This window comes from Stylophora pistillata, chromosome 10 (assembly GCF_964205215.1).
Source record: "Stylophora pistillata chromosome 10, jaStyPist1.2, whole genome shotgun sequence".
NCBI classification, from domain to species: domain Eukaryota; kingdom Metazoa; phylum Cnidaria; class Anthozoa; order Scleractinia; family Pocilloporidae; genus Stylophora; species Stylophora pistillata.
Window position 1 is genome coordinate 6167599 of NC_142528.1, and position 24852 is coordinate 6192450.

General features: G+C 39.4%; 3 protein-coding genes across 4 annotated transcripts; 1 reads left to right on the forward strand and 2 right to left on the reverse strand.

Moving 5' to 3' along the window:
• The first annotated feature begins 9 nt into the window (after nt 1-9).
• On the forward strand, nt 10-10326 carry LOC111337906 (uncharacterized). Of its 2 annotated transcripts, XM_022944293.2 has the most exons (12): nt 10-2318; nt 2599-2898; nt 4642-4716; nt 5339-5410; nt 5960-6159; nt 6507-6657; nt 6769-6989; nt 7371-7509; nt 7970-8196; nt 8489-8636; nt 9611-9779; nt 9947-10326. In XM_022944293.2, the coding sequence occupies exons 1-12, from the start codon at nt 602-604 to the stop codon at nt 10149-10151; spliced, it is 3624 nt and encodes a 1207-aa protein (XP_022800028.1). In that variant the 5' UTR covers nt 10-601; the 3' UTR covers nt 10152-10326. The 2 variants fall into 2 exon arrangements, 1 of the variants encoding a protein (XP_022800028.1); XR_015992196.1 differs by lacking the exon at nt 8489-8636 and having other exon boundaries at nt 9947-10084.
• Nucleotides 10327-15767: 5441 nt separating this feature from the next.
• LOC111337899 (uncharacterized) lies at nt 15768-20027 on the reverse strand. Its single transcript, XM_022944284.2, has 5 exons — nt 19866-20027; nt 19577-19794; nt 18944-19034; nt 17831-17977; nt 15768-17456 (listed from the first exon to the last, which is right to left on the reverse strand). Exons 1-5 carry the CDS (start codon nt 20017-20019, stop codon nt 16921-16923), a joined length of 1146 nt encoding a protein of 381 aa, XP_022800019.2. The 5' UTR covers nt 20020-20027; the 3' UTR covers nt 15768-16920.
• Nucleotides 20028-23093: 3066 nt separating this feature from the next.
• On the reverse strand, nt 23094-24703 carry LOC148721549 (uncharacterized). Its single transcript, XM_088735123.1, has 4 exons — nt 24503-24703; nt 24208-24425; nt 23774-23864; nt 23094-23228 (listed from the first exon to the last, which is right to left on the reverse strand). The coding sequence occupies exons 1-4, from the start codon at nt 24618-24620 to the stop codon at nt 23221-23223; spliced, it is 435 nt and encodes a 144-aa protein (XP_088591249.1). The 5' UTR covers nt 24621-24703; the 3' UTR covers nt 23094-23220.
• Between the last annotated feature and the right edge of the window lie 149 nt (nt 24704-24852).

Genomic DNA, 24852 nt, shown 5'->3' on the forward strand with positions numbered 1-24852 from the left:
AAAGAAACTAACGAGCAGAAAAATCAAACAAAACAGGGAATTTTAAACAAACATTTTTTGTGTGCTCAAGGAGCACTACCACTCTCTTTTAACCAAAAATTTGAAAACTGGTTTAATACTATGGGTAGGAAGTAAACCATCCAATTGATACCAATTGTGCAGATACAAGGGGGACGGGGGTGGAAAAATAGATCCAAGACATATCTCATCAGCCTTAGTATATTTCTTTGAATAATCCATCCTTAACTGCATCCCGCGCTGTAGGCATCATTACTTTGCCAGTATGTCCTTAACATATATGTCTCTCATGTTTTCATGATTATCTTCCGGTTTTATTTGATCAATATCGAGCGCGTGCTTCCGAATAAAAAACGAAATAGAGGCAATTGACGTCATAAGAGACACGCGCAGTTATCACACGGAATTGCATAAGATTGGGTCGCAAGAAATCTACCTCGACTGTCAATCTCTTGAGTACTGAAATTCAGCAATTACGTAAAGATTAAGGATGACAATTTCTTATTCGCGACAGTATTTGGCTGTTGAAAAGAAATGGTTTGGGGATACGCGCGACCTGCTTCCACAACGCGCTTGAATTACCATGGAATTTAAGGTAATACTGCTGTTAATACTCCAATCCGTTGGTACAGTTACACCACTCTTGTTCGATAGAGAACTTGAAATTATCAATTCAAAGTGGTCAGACGTCCCTATAGCTGTGAGACACGTCGAATTTATTGGTACTGTTGATAACGGAACGCTGGATTGTTTTATTCCTGGATTTAAAAAGTATCGTTGGGAGTTCATCAACAAAGCGAGTGCCGGACCATTCGCTGAATCCGCCAGTCTCATCCAGGACGAAGAAATTAAGGAACATCAATCCGAGATACGAATCGGTAAAGGAGGCATTCCCATGGCAACTGAAATGTTAGTGGTCTCTTGCGAGGCAATGCTTGAAAACCGGCCGCGATTTCAGATCATTTGGGTGATAACTCGATTGCACTCACCTCTTGGATATCCAACCGACCCTAGGGTATGTTATTTCCACCTGACTAAATATAAAAAGTTAACATGCATCGATTACAAGTGGTGGTTCAACACGGATTGTTATTACAATAAAGGAAAAGAATACAGAGGAACAGCCTACATCACGAAAAGTAATCCACCCCTTGATTGTCAGTACTGGTACCTGAATCGTCCAAACTATGGCAGCAGCCGAAACAAAGTGGACTTTGACAAGGAACACAGATACTGCAGGAATCCGACTAACGAACATAGTCTCTGGTGCATCACAACCTCAACTAAAAAAAGCTTAATAAAACAGTACTGTGCGGTTCAAGAATGCTCGGATTGCCTTTATGGATATGGAAACGGTACATTTGATATATATAACTTTGAAAGTTACGACACAGCATGGCTCATACCAACGTTCCCAAAATATGAGGGCCGATTGATTGAGACTCTTAAGGATGACGAGAATGGGTTGCCACGATTGTGTATGTCTGGTAAAGGATGGGAGTTTAATCTTTGCAGGCCGAGGAAAGGAATGGCAGGACCCCACTGCTTGATAGCCAAAGAAAAATCTCAAGAGTCTCTCATAACAAGGCGGGATGACAGCAGGTTGGAGTGGGCAGAATGCAGAATCCCACAGTGTACAGTGAGACAAGTTTGGTTTCTATTTTTCAATTCCTTTGGACAACCTTACCTAAAAGAATCTAATGTAGAAGATGTGGAAATAATCATTGTCAAAGGAAAAAGGAGTGAAATAATAAAATTTGCGGCATTTGGAATACATCGAGCCTCAGGGCTCAGCATAGGCACTGATGAGTTACGATTGGGCAAATACGCTCGATCTTTTATTCTGACACCTCGAGTTCCTCCTAAGCGTCTAAGCACAATAGAAATAAGAGACGTGACAGAAAAATGCAGTGGCAAGTACTTTCTTAAGTACACGTTTGTGGAGGGGAATCCGAAAATTCAACAAACCATTTACAAGGGCAATTTCAGACTGATCGTGCGCGATCCAATGATGTTGTCAATCACACCTGGTAAACGCGAGCTTTGTCCAGGGGAGAGAGGCAGCTTGGACGTTCAAGTGTCTGGAGGTTTTAAATTATTGGAAGGCAGCATCAAGTGGAAATACGGATTTTCTCAAAACAATATTAATCAACAAATATCAATCGAAAATCAACTATTTGAACTCTCCTCTGATTTCAAAGAAATAACCTTAAATAAAGTCCAGAAAGACACTTGGGTCAGGGTTTACGGGTCTTCTTTCGCAGGTGAAGCCAGTAGCACGGCGCTATTCAAGGTCAAAGGTTAGTATCCTTTTTTTTTAAATCTGTTTGCACTAAAAAGTGATTGACATATATTATCCAGTCAGCGGGTGACCAAAAAAGAGTAGAGTTACCCAGGATATTTCTGTTCAAAGGTCACCTTTATGCGCGGTGTAGCGTTTTACTTCCCTTTTGATTGGTTCAGAAATCTTGCGCCACTCTACCAACCAATCAAGTGCTAAAAAACCCAATCACAACCTAGTCATTTGAGTTTAATCACGCTTCAAGTGGCTTTCTAACAAAATTTCTCGTTCTTTTGAAGCACTACCACATCTCGTCGCCAAATCACCGACCCAAGTTTTCGTATTCCAAGGTGATGATGTTTATCTCACTGCAGACTCAGAGAGAGGCGTCATGACCACATGGACTTTTGAAGCACAAGTTATACCTGACGTTCCCGACGATCCTGACATGGCCTTCCTAAGAACGCTTCAAAACAGCACAGTGTCCGAAACCTTGGTGATTAGTTCGGTAGGCTGGAGACACTTTGGAATTTATGCTGTTGAAACCGAAAAAAATGGCTGTAAGAACACTGTGACATTTCACTTACAACAAGATGAAGGTAAAGCTTGAACTTTGATTGGTTTATCTCACTCGCGTGCAATTGGTTTAAACGCTTCACATGTGCGAATATGCCCCAGTTAAACCTTGGAATATCCGGTGATGCTCTTTTTTTTATTTTTTATTGGGCATATCAGATAAATATTTGAACAAGGCAAAAGTAAAATAATACAATAACAAATAGAAAACAGAAAAGAAACTGAGATAAAACTGCACCCAAAAGGGAAGGCGCGAATGGGACGTAAAGTCCCATGCGAGGTGCCGCCCATTATGAATTAAAAAACACTAGAAAATAGAAAATTACAAAAATACAGAATAAATAATTTGAACTTAGTGGCACGAGCACGTACTGGCTAGTGTCCACGTGCAGGGCCAATCAATGTCATATATAGTTTTTAGCCGGTCTAGCATTACATTGCGGACAGATTTCTGGTACGAACCTGGGTTGTCAAAGCTGGTGGATGGTAAGACGGAGCAAGTAAGGTTCCAGAGTTTAACAGTGCGATTAAAGTATGAGGCATGAAAAGTACTGGTTCTACAAATAGGTGTTTTTAGGTTGAAAGAATTGCAAAGTCTGGTACGGCCGTGGGAGATGAAGTCAACAAAACGGTGTACGTTAAAGTCAATATAGTTGTATAGACATTTGTAATGAAAATAACAAGTCTTTCAGTTCTCTGTCATAGGATAAAGGGAGCAGGTCAAGCTTGATTAATCTGTCCTTGTAAGAGACCTCTCCCACCCAAGTTTGTAAAATCCCTCGATCGGGTGGCGCGGCGTTGTACTCGCTCGACTTGGGCCTTTAGGGTGACTTGAGCGGGCGACCCGACTTGCGTGTCGTAGCACAGCTGAGACTTGACCAGCGACAGGTATAGCATGCGCCGAACAGTCACGTCGGGTATTTGAGGGCATGTTCGCTTTAAAAGCCCAAGGAGCTTGTTGGCTTTCGCAGTACTAGCGTGAATATGGGGTTTCCAAGAGAGCGAACTTGTGATGTTAACACCCAGATCTTTTTCGGTGGAGACGCGCCCAAGTTGAGCACTGTCCAGGGTGTACTTGTCAACCAGGGGGGATTTTTTACGGGTGACAGTAAGTGATTTGCATTTAGAGGTGTTAAATTTAACGCGATTACGCTTTGACCAGCTATTTAGGTTGCTTAGAGTAGTTTGCAGAGACTGACAATCACAAATAGAGGTGACGCTTTTGTACAGCTTGGTGTCGTCAGCGTACAACGCTGCCCTGACCCCGCCTACAACTTCATCCGGTAGATCATTAATAAAGATAACCGGCGCCCACTTTGATGCAGCACCTTCCACAAGCACCCAGATAATGCTCACTAATTCTCAAACTTTGAGTCAAATCCGACCTACTACTAATTTCTGCCTTGAGGTGGGCGTGAATCTTAGAGGAAACTAAATTATCTATTCATAAAACCGCTTTGAATGTCAACGTCAGTTTCCGGCGATAGGCTTTTTGAAAATGATTTTAGTTTTCTCGCTGGATAATAATTGCTTACTTTTGCCGGCTTAAGAAATGTTCGGATCTTTTCTTTGGAAACTATCTGTTCCTTAAGGCTCACAGTTTTATTCAGGCTTCGCTCTCGAAGTCAGTTCGATTTTTGGAACAGGTAACTTCCATTGAAAAGTTCCCACGCATATTTTGAAGTATATGAAGGCTATTATTCATTGATTGTGTTCCTGATCTTAATTTTTTATTTTTATTTTTTCTTCACACTGTCGTTTACCAGAAAGGGAAATCGGTGGAGAGACAGATATACCCGAGGAAGAAATTGATAACATCGAAAGTTCAGTGGAAAATGAAAGTGAGAAAAAAATGTGCTCAGTTCCAGTTGAAATTACTGCACTAAGAACCTTTGACAGTTTCATGTTCACAACCTTTTATACAAAAATGCTTGCAACTTAATCCTTTCTCTGCGATAATCTTTCAGCAATAGTAATTAAGTTGGAGACGGGAAATTCATATATTTCTTGAACTCTTTGTACAATCTTTGGTTGTAATCGACCTTACTTGGACATGAATTAATCAAACCATGACAATTCTACGTGAGCGTTGAAAGTAATCCGTAATTTCCATTGTTTTGCTTTACTGTTTTATAATTGGTCAAAAAAAAACCTCGCATTACGTTATCAATCAATGAAAATTAAAGTTACTTGTGCTTGCTGCAGGCAAGTGTTATTTTTTTTGAGGTTCCCTGAGTCCCTTTTGACTGTTTTGTTTGCTCCTATTGGCAGTTGTGATTGCTTTTATAAATTAGTCTTGATTTTCGATATTTGATTTTTAATGCGCTCTTATCAATCTTCTCCTCACGAGTTTACAGTTTTTTTCTCTTGTCCACAGTAATAATTTCAGTTAGGGATACTGTTCTTGCAGTCAGATGAAAGACCATAATTTTGAAAGAAATAACTGTTCATGAATTTTTGCAGGATTCTGTACGGTAAGACATCTAAGTTTCAGCGAATACCAACAAAGTGATCATTCCACAAGTTGGATGTTTGGTAAGTAGATAATACAGTCTTTTACTCACACAGAAAATGTTCGATATCTCCCTTGGCAACCTCCACGTTTAGGATTAGCTGAACCCGTATGTTGAAATTCATAGCATAGATAGACCTGCAACAAAGAAACTATGTATCTCCAAAAAGTTTCATCGTATGCTGATTAATAAATTCGGTTCCTGTGCTAGGAATACAAGAAAACAACTAAAGCAAACTGTCACTAAGCTTTTTAGGCAGCATGTAGTACAATGTATCAATAGCTATTTTATCTCATGTTTAGTTGCCCAACTCTATTGAGCTTACAGTGCAAAAATAACAGAAAGACACAAGTAAGAATGTATGTATTTATAATATCACTACTCCATAAAACCTTGAGAAGAACGTTTCCGAGACACTACTGTCTGCATCTCAAATTCTCACCTTCTAGAGTGAACAGGCAGGCACACCTAATGCAAAACAAATCGTAATTTAAGTCAGCCCCCTTACCTTGCGAAGTTACATTTAAAAAAAAAACTGAAAAATAGTCTGCATTATTTTGTTTCCGAGCAGACATACCATGTGGAAAGCAAGAAGGAAACGATGAAGAAATTAACGAACATTACGAGCATCCTATCAAAGAACTATCCCCATGTAGCGTGATCACAAGTTATAGTTTTGTAAGCGACGCAGACAGACCTCACAAACTTCACATACGGGTAAACGAGTCTAGTTCGTTAGAGGAATACGTCGGTGATGTCAACTTTATGAAGGTATTTTGGTACAATGCAATAATACTTACATCCTATTACACGTTTTGGTACGTAGTGCCGCTGAGTATTTTCACGAGTTGTGCCTGCGTGCACTATTTTTAGCGTGATGTGCTCATTTATCATATAAGATTATTATTTATGCTAGCAGCATGGCGTCTTGGCAACATATTACAAGTGCGAGGGTTTTTATCCTGAAGCGTTTCTCTTGGCTAAGTTACAAAAAATGTATGGCGGTTTGTGTGGAGAATTATTTGTCAGATTCAAAGGAAGGACTGATAAACTGTGCTGTCCGCTGTCAGGGGCCACACTTTACAATTTTCTGAGTCGTTTACGTCTTTTCGTTTCAGACAAGTTACTTTCAAAGTAGTTCCGGAGATGATTTGCTCCATTACTATTTCTTTCCTGAACCAGTCGCCGCTCGTTTCATACAGTTTACCGCTGATCCAGCCGAGGATTCAATGTGCCTACATAAATTAGCAGTCAGCGGCTGCTCTTTACGTAAGCGGGTGAAAATTTGGAATTTGGCTTGTATTTAAAACGGAGTGTTCAGAATGTGGTCAACTTTATGATTTTGTTTTAATTATACTCGTCAAATTTTCGTTTCTATAGTCCAGTCTGAATGCAATCCTGGAAGTTTCACAGTTGATAGCATTTTGTGCAATGACATGCACAGCTCAATGCTGAAAGAGGAGCACGTCAAGAAGCTGCCAGCTTGTAGTTTGATCACCAGCTACCAGTTTCAGTCTAATGGAAGGATGCGTCACAAACTGCTGGCAAGCCACTCAAGTTCCATGGTTCTAACAGAATATGACGGACATACTGAAGCTAAGGTATGTGTCTAATTCTACTCCTTATCACAAATGGTGTTGAATATGGATGGCGTGAGACGAAAGTGTTTAAAAGATGAACGCCATCATAACTGTAAAGCATCGGTCAATGTGCATTTTAAAGGACGAGAAAACATCAGTAATGAGGAAACCCAAAAGACTGCCCAGTTTATATAGTAAGTCAGTATAGAAGAAGTCTGAGATTGCCTTGGTTTTACTTCACAAGGCTTTATGATTGGTCTACAAACTCACGCCAGATATTTCACCAAAGCCCCCCACGGCGAGACAATCTCTTGTCTGGCTTAAGGTTTTTTGGCAAAATGAAATATTTTGAGTTTAAAGTTTCTGACCCTAGAAGTCCCAAAATCTCGATACAATTTTCAGGTGGATCAGGCCGGGAATGAATGGTTTTACAACATTACTTTAAATGAGCCAATCACTGCTCGATATGTCCAAATTGTGCCCGACCGAGCTGACAAGTCCCGCTCGATAAAAAATCTGCAGATCAACGGCTGCAGATTAGGTAAGTTAGCTTGCTTTGAAGATTATATCAGTTTTTTTTTTGTTCCTTGATGGGAAGTCTGGTATGAGAACGGAAAGTTCACTTGCGCATGACTAGTGTTAGACTACCCGACTGACTCTCAACAGAATAATTTGTGACCCAGTTTGGAGCAAGACCATCATCACCGTGTTATTCCTGTTTCAAAGCACAGTTCGATGGAGTGCATGTCTAGGCCATAACTAAAGCAATAAAAACATCCAATCAGAACCGAGAAAATAACACAAAGTAGTCAAGAAAAAAAGAAAACTTGACGGACCAAGTCAAAATTGATTTTACTTTGGAATCTCTTGACTTAGAAAATGGCGCGATTTTTCTGGGCCAACGGCACAGGGAAGAAAAGTAGAATCAGATCAATGTAGGATTGCTTCCAACTCTCAAATGAAAACTGCTCGATAAAATTAGTTTTCTTTTTCCCTTTTAGATAAAAAGTGGTGCAATATTGAATGGGAGCAGTTCAGACAGTCTAAAATGAAGTGTAATGAAGGAGAGATTACTCCTGTCTACAGCGAACATCCACTGTTTGTTTTTCCATCGTGTAACCTGATCTCCAGTTATCAATTCGTTGCAACAACACAACAACATGCTTTGTTACTGAGCGACAACAACCCCGCACTGCTGTCAAGCTTTCGTGAAGGCTTTGATATTGAGGTGGGTTGCTCTTTGTTTTTTAAATCGCAAAATAAATAGGTTTTTGAATATTTCATTTAATCGTCATGAGCATGATACAAAGGAGAATCTGAGCTCCCCATGAGAAATCGAGTCCCAGACCCCACCGCGCACCGATGCCTCTCCATGAGCACAAGCGAGTTACAGAGTACTCCCTGTTGTATTACATTGTTACAAGGTTGACATGTAACAGGGTTTCTGCATGGCGCTAAGATAAGCACTGTCAAAAGGCGTCGTGTATGAGAAATTAAAACTCATGTTATCCACGTTTTAGTCATATCACTGGAAGGACGAAGAATCGATTTTTGTGTGCAAATTGAAATCTCCTGTGGCGGCTCGTTTTCTCCAGTTCCTCTGTGGAAGAACAAGAAATTTGAATGCTAGTTGTGTGAACACGTTAACCATCACCGGATGTCCAGTAGGTAAGCCGGAGTGCGCTATTAACAGGTAGCTGAGGAGGTTGGTAAATCAATGTTTCGGCAGGGAATCACCTTTTGAAAGTTTGTATCTTGCACTTACAGAAGTATTGAGCAAGACTCCTGGGCTGAAATAAGCAGGACAGTTAAAAAGTCTTTAGTTTGAGCCACGCCAGGGTAGCTTATTTGTTTCTTTTACAGTGCTTCTTTTTAAGCAGAAATACATGAACAAATAAAAAGCAAAAGGGACGTTTAGGATTGCGATGGATAGTTACCGTAGGCAAATCTTTTTGGATCATCATCTTGTTGAATTTTTTGCGAGTGGTATAATTTTTCCGTGACCAACATCGACAATTAACAAATGGTAAACACCACAGCGTACACTATTGAGTTATGGATGCACGCGGGAGGTTGCTAAGCACGAAAGAAGCAAAAGAGTCACTCGAGGCGATAGCCGAGAGCGACTCTAGCTTCTTGAGTGCTTAGCAAACCTCCCAAGTGCATCCATAACTCAATAGCGTACGCTGTGGTGTTTACCATTTGTTTTATAACATAACATTGATACATTGTAGCTAAAGAGTTCCCCTTTATTTAACAAATCTTACGTGACCATAAAAAACAAGCGCGCGCGGAAAGATAGTCTTTGCATTTGCTCACGTCAGCAGCGTACACCCATGTGCAAATGAGGGACGCTAAATCGACCAATCAGAGCGCGCGCTTTACTTTGGTTATGTTATAAAAGGGGAAGGGGAACGGAGAACTGTTCCTACGATTGTGATGAGGATAGAAACATCCTTTCCGACCTGTAGAAGTAGCAATACTGCTCATGGTAATCTCATGTCAAAAAATCCAGATAAGCTTTGGCAGCAATAGGAGTAATTTTGGTTTGCATATTTCACACTCACAAGATTTTGTTAGTAAAAAGATAATCCCTCGATTGGTCTCAGTGACCTTTTGGTGATTTATTTTTTAATCTTAAGAGGATTCTTGGTGTAAAACACAATCATTTAAGACGGTCATTGAGGAATATCACGTGGAAAGTGATTACTTCGACACTGGCGCGGGGCGATCTCTTTTGAAGACAGCAGCACTGTCTGTGTTAACTCCGCTGTGGATGTTCTTAGTTGGAAAATACAACCTAGATGGCAGGTAAATTATTTCCGATTTTCTGTAATCAATCTTCTTCAAGTGTAATTAATCTTCTTATTACAACCAGGGACCTCTTTTATGAAAACATAGGTCTAGAAATAAACCAAAACGCACGCCAGTCACAAATGCCTCCATATTTTTTATTCTCTTCTTCAATTTCATTGCAGGTTTATCAAATTTATTTCCAAGTTCTTACGAAGATGTATAAGATCCACGAAGGGAGTTGATAAAGGAGACTGCATTCTGGAAGAAAAATTAGATGAGGACTTCGCGGAGGATGACGTAGGGGAAGGAAAGCTCGATGGGGAAGGCGAAGAAGACAGTATACAGAAGGGAGAGACTGATAACGATTGCGAAGGAGAGACAGAATAAATTTCTTGAATCCCAATAAAAATGAAAAAAGTAAACATGTCATCAATTTATCGAGAGAGGGTTTGGGGTCGTTGCACCTCACAATTTTTCCCCTTTACTGATACTTCAGAAGCCAAGACTGTAGCGGCGGCGATTATGTCCGAGTATTTGTTTCAAATGACTGTGGTCTTTATTTTAGCAGTGGGCGGAATACTCTCCAGGGAAAGGGTGAACGATTTCGATCTGCCATTTTATTTACAATACAGCTAGCCGGGCTTATTCAAAAAATTTATTAGGAAAAATAAATGCGCTTTTTCCGTCCGTTTTATACTTCGAAATGCAATGAGAAGTATGAATGGGCTAATAAAACCACTGGCAATTAGACTCTTGTTTTCCTAGAGTTTCATCAGAGATTTACACCACTAAATTATTTTCTTACTGGTTTTGCGTAGGCCTTTATAGATTATGCTAGCATAATTTTTGGCATAATTTGAGCAAACTGGCATAATTTCTGCCAAGTAGAAATGCAAGCATATCGCATATTTTGATAATTATCGGATCATTTTTGATGCTACAATTTGATCATTGTTCATCTCTTCTCCATCCTCGGAGACTCAGGGGCTGAGTCGATTTCAAGTCAGGGCGTGAAGAGCCCCTGGGGACATTGTCTTACAAGATTAGTTCCAAACGGTCGCAGTCGTTCTGCCATCTGATTGGTGCCAGAAAATCTTGGCGTTTTTCTGCCCTATCAGAGTAAAGTGTACTTTAGAAACCTTTCGTGTGTTTTAACACTGACATATATCCTGGTAGCTCAGTTGCTCGCTATGTTTGTTTCGACCGTGCGACGGAGATTTGCTTGAGGTGAAAAGTTTCAGTCTCAGCAAACAATGTAAGAGAAATCGATCAGATTGTCCGCGAAAATTTTTACCAGAAATTATACTGAATAGTTTCACAGGTATCACTAGAGAACGTGTTTTCAAGTTTGCGAGGTTTGTATACAACACGATGGTTGCAGTCATTGATATGTCGCTTTAAACGTTAAACGAGATTTAAACTTAAATCTTTCTAGATTTTTTGCATAATTTGCTGTGACTGAAACTTTGCCAATCCCGTGAAGTTATTTCGTCGCACGGGCCACGCAGGTATGTCGAGCAACTGGTACTTGCGTATCTTTCTGTGCGTGCCAAAATCTAATCTAATCTTCGCTTGAAAAAAAAGAGAAGCTAAGGGTGGAAACTTTTGTTTATTAGATGTAGGTAGATGACCCTGTACTACTAAGCTGACATTTGCAATAAAGCAAACCCGCCCTTTCCATCCAATATTTCTTGGTCTTTGGTTTTGTTTTTCCCATTGAAAGCAGCATCGGATCGATTCCCAATGATCTAAGGTATTCAACTTGGTCTTCAACAATCGATAGAAGAGGTGAAATGACAATGACCAAGGGACTAGAAGAGAATCCGTGGCCTTCCCAGCTCAAGAATTTCAACACTGTAGGCAGCAGTTGAAAGATTAAACTCTTTCCAAACCACTTCGGTAACTGTCCGAAAACATCTCTCCTCACAATGTTCTCGTTCATAAGTTTTTGTTCAGATTTTAATTAGCTAACCGGAAACACAGCTAAGCTTTCTCTTAGCGCTTGCTGGAGGTCTTCCACGAACTTAACGTTCTCTGCAACCTTGGCCCTATTGTGAACGACTTTACTACAAAGCGAAGATCAGATTTTGGCGCGCAAAGAAAGCAGAAAGCTACGTAGGCGAAAGCGCCAGTTGCTCGACCTACTTGCGTGGCCCGTGCGGCGAAATAACTTCACGGGATTGGCAAAGTTTCAGTCACAGCAAATTACGCAAAAAATCTAGAAAGATTTAAGCTTATAAATGTCGTTTAACGTTTAAAGCGACATATCAATGACTTCAACCATCGTGTTGTATACAAACCTCACAAACTTTAAAACACGTTCTCTCGTGATACCTGCGAAAGTATTCAGAATAATTTCCGGTAAAATTTTCGCGGACAATTTGATCGATCTCTCTTACATTGTGTGCTGAGACTGAAACTTTTCACCTCAAGCAAATCTCCGTCGCACGGTCCAAACAATCGTAGCGCGCAACTGAGCTACTAGGATATATGTCTGTGTTAAAACACACGAAAGGTTTCTAAAGTACACTTCACTCTGATTGGGCAGAAAAACACAAAGATTTTCTGGCACCAATCAGATGGCAGAACGACTGCGACCGTTTGGAACTAATCTTGTAAGACAATGTCCCCAGGGGCTCTTCATGCCCTAACTTGAAATCGACTCAGCCCCTGGGTCTTCGAGGATGTCTCTTCTCCCAAGCACTTGTGACGTTATTCGATGTTTTAAGGTTTAGTTCAAGTAGTAGCATTTGTAGTTCACTGTGAATCACTGAGCGGCGTCTGAAACGGTCTGAGCCCGGGTTAACATGAACCACATGTTTATTTGAATTTCATTATGGATTTGTTGCGTTTCTTTCTTGTAGACCAACGGCTTCTAATTAAAAAAATGTATTTTTTGGACTTATTTGCAATTTTTTCAAAGAGCATAATTTTAGAAAAAGGGACATAATTTGGAAAAAAGAACATAATTTTAGCATAATTTTTCCCCAAAAAAAGCAATCTTACTAGCATGATATGCTACTTTTACTAGCATAATCTATAAAGGCCTAGTTTTGCGTCCTGGGTTGCTAATCTGCTGACAATTTAAAATCTTACTTTTTACAGATTGACGCAAATGTTGCTGATATTTAAATTTTCATTATTTTACGATGAGTTGACGAGATTGAATACTTAGTTCTTATTAATATAGGCTGATAGTTTCGAAAGAAACTGTTTGGGCTGTGTCGGTGGGAGTAACGAAATAATTTGGATATATCAATAAAGTTGAAATGGTACATTGGCTACCGTAACGATTACAAAAGCTGACGTTTCGAGCGTTAGCCCTTCGTCGGAGCGAATAGAGGAATTGTGGGTTGTGTGTGCTTTTAAAGGCAGAAAATGGAGCTACGCTATTGGTGGGAACATGGCAAGGAGAAAAACAAGGATAAATTAGTGGAATGAAAAGCGTTCGTTGATCCCTGTGGGATTTAGACTGCCGGTTTGAAAGATGAGCTTTTGTTCAAGAGTTTTACGGCTTTCCGTGCCACCTAAGTGTAAGGAAAGACCGCAGATTGCCATATGTTGCTTAGAATGATTAGGTAAATTAAAATGTCTAGCGACTGGTTTCGATGTGTCCTTGTCATTCTTTTCCACTTCTCGAAGGTGTTCTCGGAATCGGTCACCTAGTCTTCTGCACGCACAACCCACAATTCCTCTATTCGCTCCGACGAAGGGCTAACGCTCGAAACGTCAGCTATTGTAATCGTTACGATGGCCAATGTACCATTTCAACTTTGTTGATATATCCAAATTAGCTATTATTAACCGAGCGGGAGGTCTGTATGCGAGAATCTTGACCGAGATCAAGATTCTCCCAAACAGACCGACCTAGCTCGGTTAATAAGATGTTTATTATATGGCTGTGTCTTATATGCCAATTTTTTTATATTCTTTGTACCTTTTTTTTCTAGACCGGTCTAAATGCCGGTCTAGATGGGAAAGTTTAGACCGCTTTCAATATTGATTTCAGCCAATCAAATTCATGAATTCGGTAGTTCCCAGTCCTTGTCAGACACAGCCATATAATAATTAAACATAAAAAGAAGGATTTTGGACTCTCCTCTTATAGATGAAGTGTAAAGTTATGCAATGATTGACTTCAACGCACGAACACCCGCTAAAAATCCCCAGAGTTGATTGGATAAAGTTTCGGTGTTTTATCATCACAAAGTAACATCCAGCAATCTTCACTTGTCATCCAATGGTAATCTTTGAATTTATGTGCAGGGTAATTGCACATTCTGTTTTCATCTTTTTTCTTAATTAAACCCCCATTTCCCATTAGTTACAATATTCTCTTCTCCCCACTCATTACAAATTCTTGATAATCAAGGGTTGTCGTCTTTCATTGTAACAAACGAACCACAGACGAAGGGGTTCATATCTGTATTGGATGACAGCTTCCCCAGAACTTTTAGCGGTTGTGATAAGTTAAAAGTGAAATTACTTCATTGTTGCTTGCTGCACTGAAATCTCAGTTGAGTGAAAGGCATAAGTTTTCTCAGCTCACTCGTAGCGCTTATCGTGAGCACAGTGTTTTTATTGTCGGTGTGACTGATTCCTCGGCGTTATACCTCAACTGAGAGGCGCGTGGGGGATGATATGCTGTCCATTACAATGTTGGAGACCAGCACCCAGCCTCCTAAAAAGAGGAAACAGTGCGATGGCTACACAAGTCTACTCAAACGGTAGCCTACTACAGGCCACCGGACGATTGTACTTGGCCTTTAGAGATTGACATATGCATGACATTCTCTCCTTCAATACACTATTGCAGTGAACTTCTACTTTGTAAACCAGGAGAATACCCATTAGAAAAGTGTAGAGGCAAGTCAAGACATGAGAACTGCACTGAAAGCAAATGGGCCAGAGGCATGGACACGAATTCGAGGCTTATGCATCAGATGAATAAAGGCTGATAGTTTCTAAAGAAACAGTTTGGGGCTGGGTCGGTGGGGGTAACGAAATAATTTCAATATATCAACTAAGTTGATGTGGTAAATTGGCCACCGTTACGATTATAAAAGCTGACGTTTCGTTAGCCCCTCTGCCGAAGGGCTAACGCTTGAAACGTCGGCTTATACATAAGGTCGAGACTTCACGAACAAGACAGTTTTCCTGACTCGCATTCAAATGTAATTACCAAATTAAACGTGAGTTCTAAAAACTAGGAAATCCTTATATTTTAACGAAGTTCCCGCTCGTAATGGAAACAGCGTAAAGCTGCAAATTAAAAATTCGTTGGCTAGTACAACGAAACAAAACGAACAAGAACAAGCTGATAACCGAAAAAATAAACTGGGTCATCCATTAAAAGGTCATCGTGGTCTGCCTCACAAGACGGATCAAAAATGATTCTCATTGATTTAATTATTGCCGTGAAGTAGATCACATCCCGCAGGAATTCTCTTTGTTTCCTGGAGTTAACTCAGAATTATGAAGGTTTAATCAAGCAAGTTTATAGCCTGCAGAGCAGCCGTAATTTTGGCTAGTAAGTACTCAATATTTTCTCAGTGAAAAATATGGCCGTCATCTTTGACTCCCATAGAAGCGGAGGGCTGGGGAGAGAAAGAAATTTGCACCAAGGGAGTTAACGACAATGAAAAAATAAGAAAGTCAGACATGGTCGGTTCTGAATGAAAGATAGCGCGCTTCGCAATATTAGCTCGCCCCAATAAGACGTCTACACCGTGCAGACTAGCAAGTTTAGCGTGTTACTTATCGATAATAGCAATCCAAACTACATTCCTGTATCAAGGCTGTTTTACCGCAGTATGTAACACACATGCAAATTATATTTTTCGTTAGGTAAGGTTAGTGTTGGTTCAACTGAAAAGAACTTTCTGGTATTACTATACGTATTCAATCCCTCCATGGAATGAAAAGAACTATTAACGTGGACTTCAAATGAAAGCCAAGAAGCCGACCCCCACTGATATCTGTTAACAAAGAACAACGCATTCATTGCGGAGATATCAACAACACACTCATTTTTTTTATTAGATGCATCAATACAATTTAAGACTTAATTATGTATCATTTGGCCCCAAGAAATTGAACTACCAACGGCAACGAAAAAAATAAAAGACAAATATCCCAACTAAAAGTAACTCAAAGCAATGCGTGGCAGGAAAGTGAGTAACAAAAAAAATATATTACCAAGGTACTTCAAAGAATTAAATGATACCTGCGGTGAATTTGCACGTAACAAAACAAAAATATCTCTTTATCAATTCTATTCAAGTTAGAAGAACAGATTACATCTACTAACTATTCCAAAACTCTGGCTAAACATAAAAAACACAAACAAAGTCAGTAATTTTCAAGGCAGCGATCATGTGTCATCTACGAATAGTTTGTGATTATGTTCTATTACTCCAACTCAAAGCTGCACTAAAGTAACTCAGGACAATGCTGTTTAATTATTTACAACATGCGATTGAAATGAAAAAAAAATCTCAAGCTTAGCATCAGCAAGGATGTTTTGTTTACAATCTGTTCGTTAAGAATTAATTTAAGACAATTAATGCTATGTTCAACAACAAAAAGAAATTACATTGTGACCAGCATTCGGTTACCAACTTTGCTGTCAAAACAGTGCTGTCAAGTTATTCTGTAAACAGTACACTTGTGTTCACACTTCTTCTTTAAGAACTATATTACCGATCAAGTTAATTCAGAAAATACAAAAGGGCGAAAAAAATTAGTCAAAGAAACGTTTTATTTGCTAATTGAAGACAACGGAGAAGGAGTCAAAACAAAAGTCTTCTTTCTAGAAGGATCTCCCACTAAATCGGGAACTTCTTGTTCAACCCCATGTTAAAATATAATGAATTCCCTGTTAACAGGTTTAAAACTCCTTCTCTTGAAAACAGAGAACCTTTATCATTAGCCACTTCTCGTGCTTTCGAAAAGTCATGCTTACAAGGCCTTCGCAAAGTCCGAGTATTCTACACTCAAGCAAAGAGAACAATTTCAATTGCTGCACTACACAGCATTAGATGAAGCAATTTTCTTGTTAAGTGAGATTTGAAAATCGTAAAAACACTTTACAAATTACGAAACTTTTCCTGGATTTAAAAGGTTCTCTCATCACGGTGTCTACTAAAGTGAGAGGCTAGCGCACAAAGACCTTCCAAAAATCGCCTGACGACAATGGAACAAACTTTCCATCACTAATATAGTCATCACATTCAAATCTTCCCGTTTCTAACAACCAGTGACTTGAGCGCCCCGTAAAGGCAGTGTGATCATATAACGAAGCTTCTCCCCATTTACCAAGTGGAGGCTTACCTCGTTTGCCGCCTCTCCATCGGTCGCACGTTTTTGCTAATTTGGAGTTGTCATCTTCCATTCTCACGAAAGAGCCACAGGAGTCAGGCTTCTCATCCGTCTGACCGCTGAGGTACTGGACCACAGCTTTACCTGAACTGTTGGCAGCCGTGGTCACGTGGAACGTACGTCCCTGTCGTTTGCTGCAGTGAAATCTCAGCTGAGTGAAAGGTATAAGTGTCATCAGTTCCTGCACTGCTATTTTTTTCAGGAACGTTATGTTGTTGAGGCAGCTGCTGATCCCATGGTATGAAGATACCAGCTTCACTTGGAAGGCGGATGGCCTGTTAAGTACAACGTTGGACACAAGAAGCCAACCCCCTGAAAACCAAATTAAAAAATAGCTCCAACAATTCTCGTTAACTCTGGTCTTTGGTCAAAAACTCTGAACTGAGAGCGAATGTGGAAAATATTACATAGGGGTACTGGGATTGCCCTGAGTAGAAAAATATCGGAATGGAATATTCTGACACATTTTGGCAAAGCCTGTACGTAAACTATGTATTTAAGGCACGTGTGCTGTGAGCGATAATTTCCTCACATTCAACAATCACAAAAATGATAACTACTTTGAACTTATAGCACCTAAAGAAATATCTCTGAACTGTAGCCACAGACCTGCAAAAAAACACTCGCTACATTCCCTGAGAAGCCCAACTATATACAAGCTCTTTACTCTTCATCAAAATTTTTACCTCCGTCAGTTGTCATGTCACAAAAGACTTTCAAAGGGTTTCCAGTCTTCTCAGGGTCGATCCAGTACTCCCCGTCCTCAGGGGAATCTCCTGAGTCCCGGATGTCCTTACAAGACTTTGCGGGGTTGGAATACCGACCTTCCAACACTAAAAGAGAAAACGTAACGTGTTTTGATTTATCATTATTTTCTTTTTTTTATTTGAGGCTCATGTCAATATTCTGCCCAGACCTCGGCCTGTTCAACCCAGCTAGTAAATTCTGAGTACATAAACGATTTTGTAATTTATGATACATCGATCAGTAGAAATAAAAGGAGTTACATATACGAGGAACTTCCCGTGTGGAAACCAGGAGGCTTATGCGAGCTACAGGCTCTTCATATTTTGCAAAAGTGAGGTATCAGTTTTTTAGTGCGATTTAGGAACAAAATATTTTAAGTTAAAAAGGAAAGAACACACAGATAGAAAACAACGACATTACGCAAGGATTGATGTAAAGTCTCAAACATTACGGCAATTCAAACCAGTTGACCCAGCGTTATGAATACACCCATAAATTTTCTTTAATTTACCACCTAAATGAACAATTATACTGTTTTCATATTCTAAAACCTCACAAAGATATGGAAACAAAACCACAACAATGAAAAGAAAAAAAGACAAGCATTAAGAAAATTAATACTACAATTTTTATACGTCTTATGACTTTTTTATGCGTCTAAAAATGATCGGTGTTCGTTTGTAGTTCAACTACTTGTCCAATTCATTTCGGTAAGTTCGCCCAATTTTCAGCTCCTATCAATAGTTCCTTTTAGATATATTTGGGTGAGAGTTGAAGTCCACACTTCAAGAAAAATCGAACCCGGCTTTCTACTGAAAAGCACAGCTATATCGACCAACCAATATATCTACGTCTAGCAAGTAACAATCACTTTATCCGATTCCTTGGTCTAAGTTAAAGAAATTTGCCACTTTTAAAATTTGTTACATGTAAGCTTGAGTATTTTTCCACGTTCCTAATTTCAAGAAATATTTCCCGATAAACGAGGCAAGTGTTTGGAAGAATTAGTGACTGATCCTAAAAAGCAAACATATAGGCATTCTATTACTTACTTGTTTGACAATGAGTTCCTTTATATCCCGGATGACAGTAGACGCTCGTCATTTTCCCTGTTACCCCATGGGAATCATCCATACATGGGGCCTGGGTAAGAGTAAATGAGAAATGCTTAAGAACTCATCTCTAGTTTAATTTGATCGTCATGGAAACAGAATGCTTGATGTTACGATCAATTTTCCGTTACGCTGTTGTCAATCATATCTCTGACTACCTCTTGGGAAAGAAGTTTGATCTTTCTAAGGGCCTTAGAGGTAATTTCCTGGTCGTGATCGGAAGATTAAGATCCATTGGGTCTTTTTACCCTGCTTAATTAAAAAATATTGGTTGTATGCGTAGACATAACAAAGCAACAGGAATGGGCTTTAGGACTCATTATTTGAAGGTTAAAAGAAGGAAAGATTGTTGTTTTCAGTTGGGAAGAAAGCTTGCTTAACATATAGCCAACGATGGCAAAGACCGTGACTCAGTTCTTTGTAAAGAAAGTTTTGAGCATGGAAATAACAAGGATTTAACACAGCAAATAAGAAAGAGGATCGCAAGAGAACTTTTTAAGACTCTAGCCCTCTCGAATTTGCATGCTTTGTTTTTTCGTAATGTATCTGACACCTGAAACCATCGAAACTGACCTGAACAGAGCCATAGTAGGTAGATCCTCTCTTTGATTTCAAATCAGCAGGGTTCGTAAACTTTGTGTTACGGTTCAGTTCACAAATTCGGTTTCCTTCGCTATCACTGGGATGAACATTACTCGACGCACAAAAGGTCTTTGTCTTGCATCTTAGCAGACATTCAAACTCGTCCACAACAACAGTCCTGCTCAAGACATGCCCGTGTAATGCATGGTCTGGAGGAGGAAAACCTGTGCTGTTAGTCAGAACCAATTAAAGATTGACCACTTAAGGGATTCATACTTACCGTCTAGAGTTTCAAAAACTCTTCCACATACGTCCTCACTCGATACTACCAAATAAAAATCCATCAGTGATATTAAGTTCATCCAGACGGACGTCCTTAAGCTCAGAAAGGCCATCATGTGGGGAAGTTTGCTTTGAAAACTGACAGGTGCCATTATTGTTTTCAAGTTTTCGAAGTATACGTGTGAAACAGTTCACCCAACTACAATTATAAATCATGAACTGAAAGTAAGTCGAGGCATCTGGTCATAAAAGTAGTCTTGATTCATAATTCATAACTTTATTCCTTTATTTTGCATTGTTCAGATAACCCGCATCCCTAGTAGTGATACAAGGTTTGCATTCTAATAATTTCTAGTTCAAATATCTCAATATCGATTTTTCTCCCGGTATTCCAAAGTTTAATTATTCTGTTGCTTTATGTAAACAACCAACATTCAATGTGTTACCTCCTACCAGTAGATAGATGAACATTTCGATCACAGTATAACTTTTTTCACCGTTTTGACAAAATCCCTAAATAATTCAAGTTATACGGAAACTTCTCTGGGAATTCCTTTCATCTTCAATATAATGGCGTGGTGAGTAATTTAGGGTTCAGGAACTTGTTTTGACCATATGGTTTCAAATCGCAGGGCTCCCCTACTTAGATTTTCAAATGTATAAAGTTTATAAGTCAAGTTAGTTAAGACAAGAACATCGCTCAACGCAGTTTTGAGTTTCGCTTCACCTGTACCTTAGCCATCAATCGTTTTCATTTTACAAGGATTTTTTTTTATTCGTTTCTTAATTCTTTTCCATTTTTCGGTCACATATAACTATTTCCTTGGTGCCCTTCGCTGGTAAATGGTTTTCTGGGACTGGATTGCTTTTTATCATTCAGAAAATTATATTTAACTATCGACGGGGTAGAAGGGCTGGAATGGAAAAAATTGGGCTCGCGGTCATGACGTAAGGATCCAACGCAGCAAGGTCTGTGCGTCATGAGTGCACACGTGCTGTTAGCCGTATCGTAGGACTTTTTTGTTATCACTTGAATAAGTGATTGGCACTAACTGATTCTAAAAGACTAGTGCCTCACTCGAGAATTTTCTTTTAACTTGCGTGAGTGCACCGATGAAACATCGTAGAGAAATTTGATCGCTTACAAGTACTTAACAGCATATGGAAGGGAGAGAGGGTTGTCCGTCACTAATTTCTTTCTTGACCTGTGTTCTTTCTTGACCTGTGTTCTTTCTTGACCTGTGCACTGTCGCAATTTTCTCATTGGGTAAAGCTCGTGTTTACTTAAGAGCACAGAGAGAATGATTGTTCAAATAATAAACATTAATTTTCTTAGTGTCGGGGTAACAAATGGCAGAAGTCATTCCATCTAAGAGTCGTGCCCATGACATTGCATAAACATTTAATAAATACATCACTACTGAGTGTCAAACTTAAAATGTGCTGGTTTTATTTGTCCCTACTACATGGCTGGCAATCATTATAATCAACCCAAGGAAGCTTAAGCAAGACCTGTGTGGTATCTTGGCAAATTAATCCCGACTTCAAAAATAGGATTATTTAAAATCCGTATTAATCTTCTTAGTAATTCATACTGTTTCTCGGACTTCGTGTTACTGCCTCTTCGATTTTGTGTCTTCCTATCTTACTTAACTGATATTTAGTGTTCTCCTTCAAACTGAAGGTAAAATAACTATAGCAAGACGGCGAAAATCTTGATATCCAATGAGTGGTAAAGTCTTAAAGGTAAAGCATGCTTCATTTGTTTTTACCTGGTTGTGTGGGTATTCGCCTCTCCTCCCTTACTTCAAACACAGTGTTAGTTTCCTTGGTTCTGGAGTAGAACATGTTTTGAAGAACGGGAAGTTAGCAGATTAAATGATTGAAATCGAAAGTATTTGTCCAGGAACGTTATCTTCCTCAACTTGCTAAGTATTCTCGCCTCAAACTATAGCGACTGTGATATTTGACGACTTTGTGTAATCACTAAAAACTAATTGCGAAGATTACGTTGCGTGTAGATCTTTACAACTAGGCCGAGTCAATGTGTACAGTAGTCACTATGTGCTAACGAACAAAAACTTTCCAGAAATCACTTGTTGACACATTTCCAAAGTGGTCATCACATTCTAATCTTGATGGAGATAACATCCAGTGAAATCTGGCAACTACATAAGCAGCGTGGTTGTATAGTGAATGTCCCCACTAATCGTCTTTCCACCGGTCACAAATCCTTGCTAATTTGGAGTTGTCATCTTTCATTTTCACAAAAGAGCCACAGGGAGGTGGGGGATCGATATTAACCTGACCGCTGAAGGACTGGACTACAGCTTCACCAGAGCTGATAGCAACCGTAACCACGTGAAAGGAACGTGACAGTCGCTTACTGCAGTGAAATCTCATTTGAGTGAAAAATAAGTGTGTTCTTAGTACCTTCATTGAACTTTGCTTCAGAGTCATTTTGTTGTTGTGGTAGTTTCTGATTCCGCGGTATGAAGACTCATACTAACGACTATGGCAAGGGGAAAGGGTTGTCAATAACAACATTTGACACCAGAAGCCAGCCTCCTGAAATAAATATTCAAAATTTTATCACCACTTTACATCTCCCGTGCTCGGAAAGGTGTACCCAATATGCATTAAGTCTGTCAGTTGACAACAATACACCACATGCTGATTAAGTTACACTTGTCTTCATCGAAAAACTATTTCGCAACACGCGCACAAGCTCCCACAAATCAATCTTCCCTGGCGCACGTAACCTTTAGCAACGCGCATCGCTGTCAGTCAAACGTAGCAAGGTATGAACACATGCAACGCAAGATCTGTCGTGCGATTTATAGCATAAGGAAACGCATTACTAGAAGCATGAGACACAAAGTCAGTGTACATTTGTGTGGTAAAGTTGTTAAACCATGGCAAATCAGTAACAAGAAGCCCTATTCATTTTGTGACTAACAGTAAAATATTCTTTAAAGAATAAGTACGGCTCATAAGTACCTACATGTCTGTGCAAAAACAGGATTGAAACAAAATGTAAGCCTGTTGCCACTGCACTGGGGCAAAGTCAGTAGGAAAACTCTAATGTGGATGTAATCGTATTTTAAGAGCATTAAAGCCAGCATGGTATCATATCTTTCCACGACAATTTTTCCTTTATTTTTATTCTGAATGACCTGAAATATCAGCTATCTCACAATGGTTCAATATCTTGCCCCCGGAAGTTGTCAGGTCAAAAAAGATTTTTAAAGGGTCTCCGGTCTTCTCGGGGTCGATCCAGTACTCCCCCGTCTCATCTTGCGTCTTCTGAGTCCCGGATGTCCTTACGGGAATTTGCAGGTTGGGAACGCAAATTAATTAGCTATTAAGGAAAACAGAACGTGTGTTAAGATTGCAGCTCTATCACAATCTCGTCCTTAAACTACTTAACAAGATGGAAATGCTATCTTGGTATTATAGCCACAAAGGACAATAAAGCATATTTTGAGGTTGCAGAAAAAAATATCCTTCTTCTTTATCGTATACCAACGAATACGAGTGTTAAAATTTCATCTTAAAATTATCTTCTTTCTTTCTCTTTCTGCATTGTCTATTCTTGTTCTTTTCTTTTTTGCCTGAATCTCATTCGTTCATTGTTTCTTTCTCCCATTTTTCATGCATTTATTTTTCACACCTTTAAACAAAATGCACTGAAATGAAGGATACGAGGCGCGGGCTATTGCAAATTCACGTGACCTTTGTCGATATCATGACGAGAATTGATAAAGGTAAAGGGTGTCTCCTTGAGCATTACCAGCGTCGTAAATTTCGACTAAACTGTTTCTTAAAGGGGAGAGTTTTTTAGGGGTAAAATATTCCGGCCAATCCATGTATATGAGACAATAATCAAGGCATGTTATCGCTTACGTATTTCACAACGTGTTCCTCTGTATCCCGGGTGGCAATGACCTTTCTCACTTTGTCCATTCTTCACAAGAGAAAAATCCATGTAAGAGGCCTGGGTGAAATTAAGAGAACTTTCAGAAAATTCTTTCTTAGTTTTCACGGCATTGCCATGGAAACATCGTTCCTTGATTCCCTCTGATAGTCTGTTTCACAGGCTAAGAAGAGTGACCAGGGTCAAAAGACTTAGATGATACTTCTTTAACCATACAAACAAGCTTCATTCGTTTTCCACTATTTCACGGCAAAAGTTTTCAGTGAGGCCGGTTGGTTAGAGCGCTGGACTCGTAAATTAGTCGAATCCACAGATGTCATCGGAACAAAAAATTGCTCTCAAGCAAAGCGAAAAGGGGCGATACAATGGGTAGAATCTGAAATTCAGAGCGTTTGAAACTGACCTGTATGTGGCCGTAGTATGTGTATCCTTTCTTTTGTTGAAAATCACCTGCCTTCATCTGCCGTGTTTTGTTGCTCAGCTCACAAATTCGGCTTCCAGTACCGTCTCTGGTATGCACATTGCACGACTTGCAACTGTTACTTTCCATACAATTCAGCTCACATTCAAACTCGTCCACAACAACAGCTGTGTTTATGACGTGATCCCGTAAAGTATGGTCTGGATTAGCGACATAACTTTGTTATCAAAAAGATTCTTAAAGCGTTAAACTTTTCGTCTCTATGTTGTTTACTTACCGATTTGACGGAGTTTCAAAAACCTCTCCGCAGTAGTTGGCCTCAAATAATATTGAAGAACTGCAAGGAATAGGTTAGTGATGATGAAACCAAATTGTGTCAGTCCAAAAAAATCCATTCAGTAGGATGTCGAACAGCTTTGCAAAGGAAAAATTTTACTTCAAATGCAAAGATTTTCCCAAGTATCAAGTAATGCCGACAAATTTCTTTCATCTATAATTTATTGATCTCTTGCCTTGTTTTAACTTTTGTTAAGGACAAAGAGTTGGCAAGCAAATTCAATAAAAGCATTAACTTTAAGTTAAGAATGAATCATCAATTATTGAGTGTGTTTATTTTGAAATGTAGAT

Excerpts from the sequence above, each read along its gene's own strand:
- LOC111337906 (XM_022944293.2), top strand. The coding sequence starts at position 602 with ATGGAATTTAAGGTAATACTGCTGTTAATACTCCAATCCGTTGGTACA. Across the intron at positions 6,658-6,768 it reads AGTCAGCGGCTGCTCTTTAC|TCCAGTCTGAATGCAATCCT; the intron begins GTAAGCGGGTGA and ends TCGTTTCTATAG. Across the intron at positions 7,510-7,969 it reads GATCAACGGCTGCAGATTAG|ATAAAAAGTGGTGCAATATT; the intron begins GTAAGTTAGCTT and ends TTTCCCTTTTAG.
- LOC111337899 (XM_022944284.2), bottom strand. The coding sequence starts at position 20,019 with ATGGCACCTGTCAGTTTTCAAAGCAAACTTCCCCACATGATGGCCTTT. Across the intron at positions 19,795-19,865 it reads AGTTTTTGAAACTCTAGACG|ACCATGCATTACACGGGCAT; the intron begins GTAAGTATGAAT and ends TTCCTCCTCCAG. Across the intron at positions 17,457-17,830 it reads TGACATGACAACTGACGGAG|GGGGTTGGCTTCTTGTGTCC; the intron begins GTAAAAATTTTG and ends TTTGGTTTTCAG.
- LOC148721549 (XM_088735123.1), bottom strand. The coding sequence starts at position 24,620 with ATGGATTTTTTTGGACTGACACAATTTGGTTTCATCATCACTAACCTA. Across the intron at positions 24,426-24,502 it reads TTTGAAACTCCGTCAAATCG|ACCATACTTTACGGGATCAC; the intron begins GTAAGTAAACAA and ends TCGCTAATCCAG. Across the intron at positions 23,865-24,207 it reads CATACTACGGCCACATACAG|GCCTCTTACATGGATTTTTC; the intron begins GTCAGTTTCAAA and ends AATTTCACCCAG.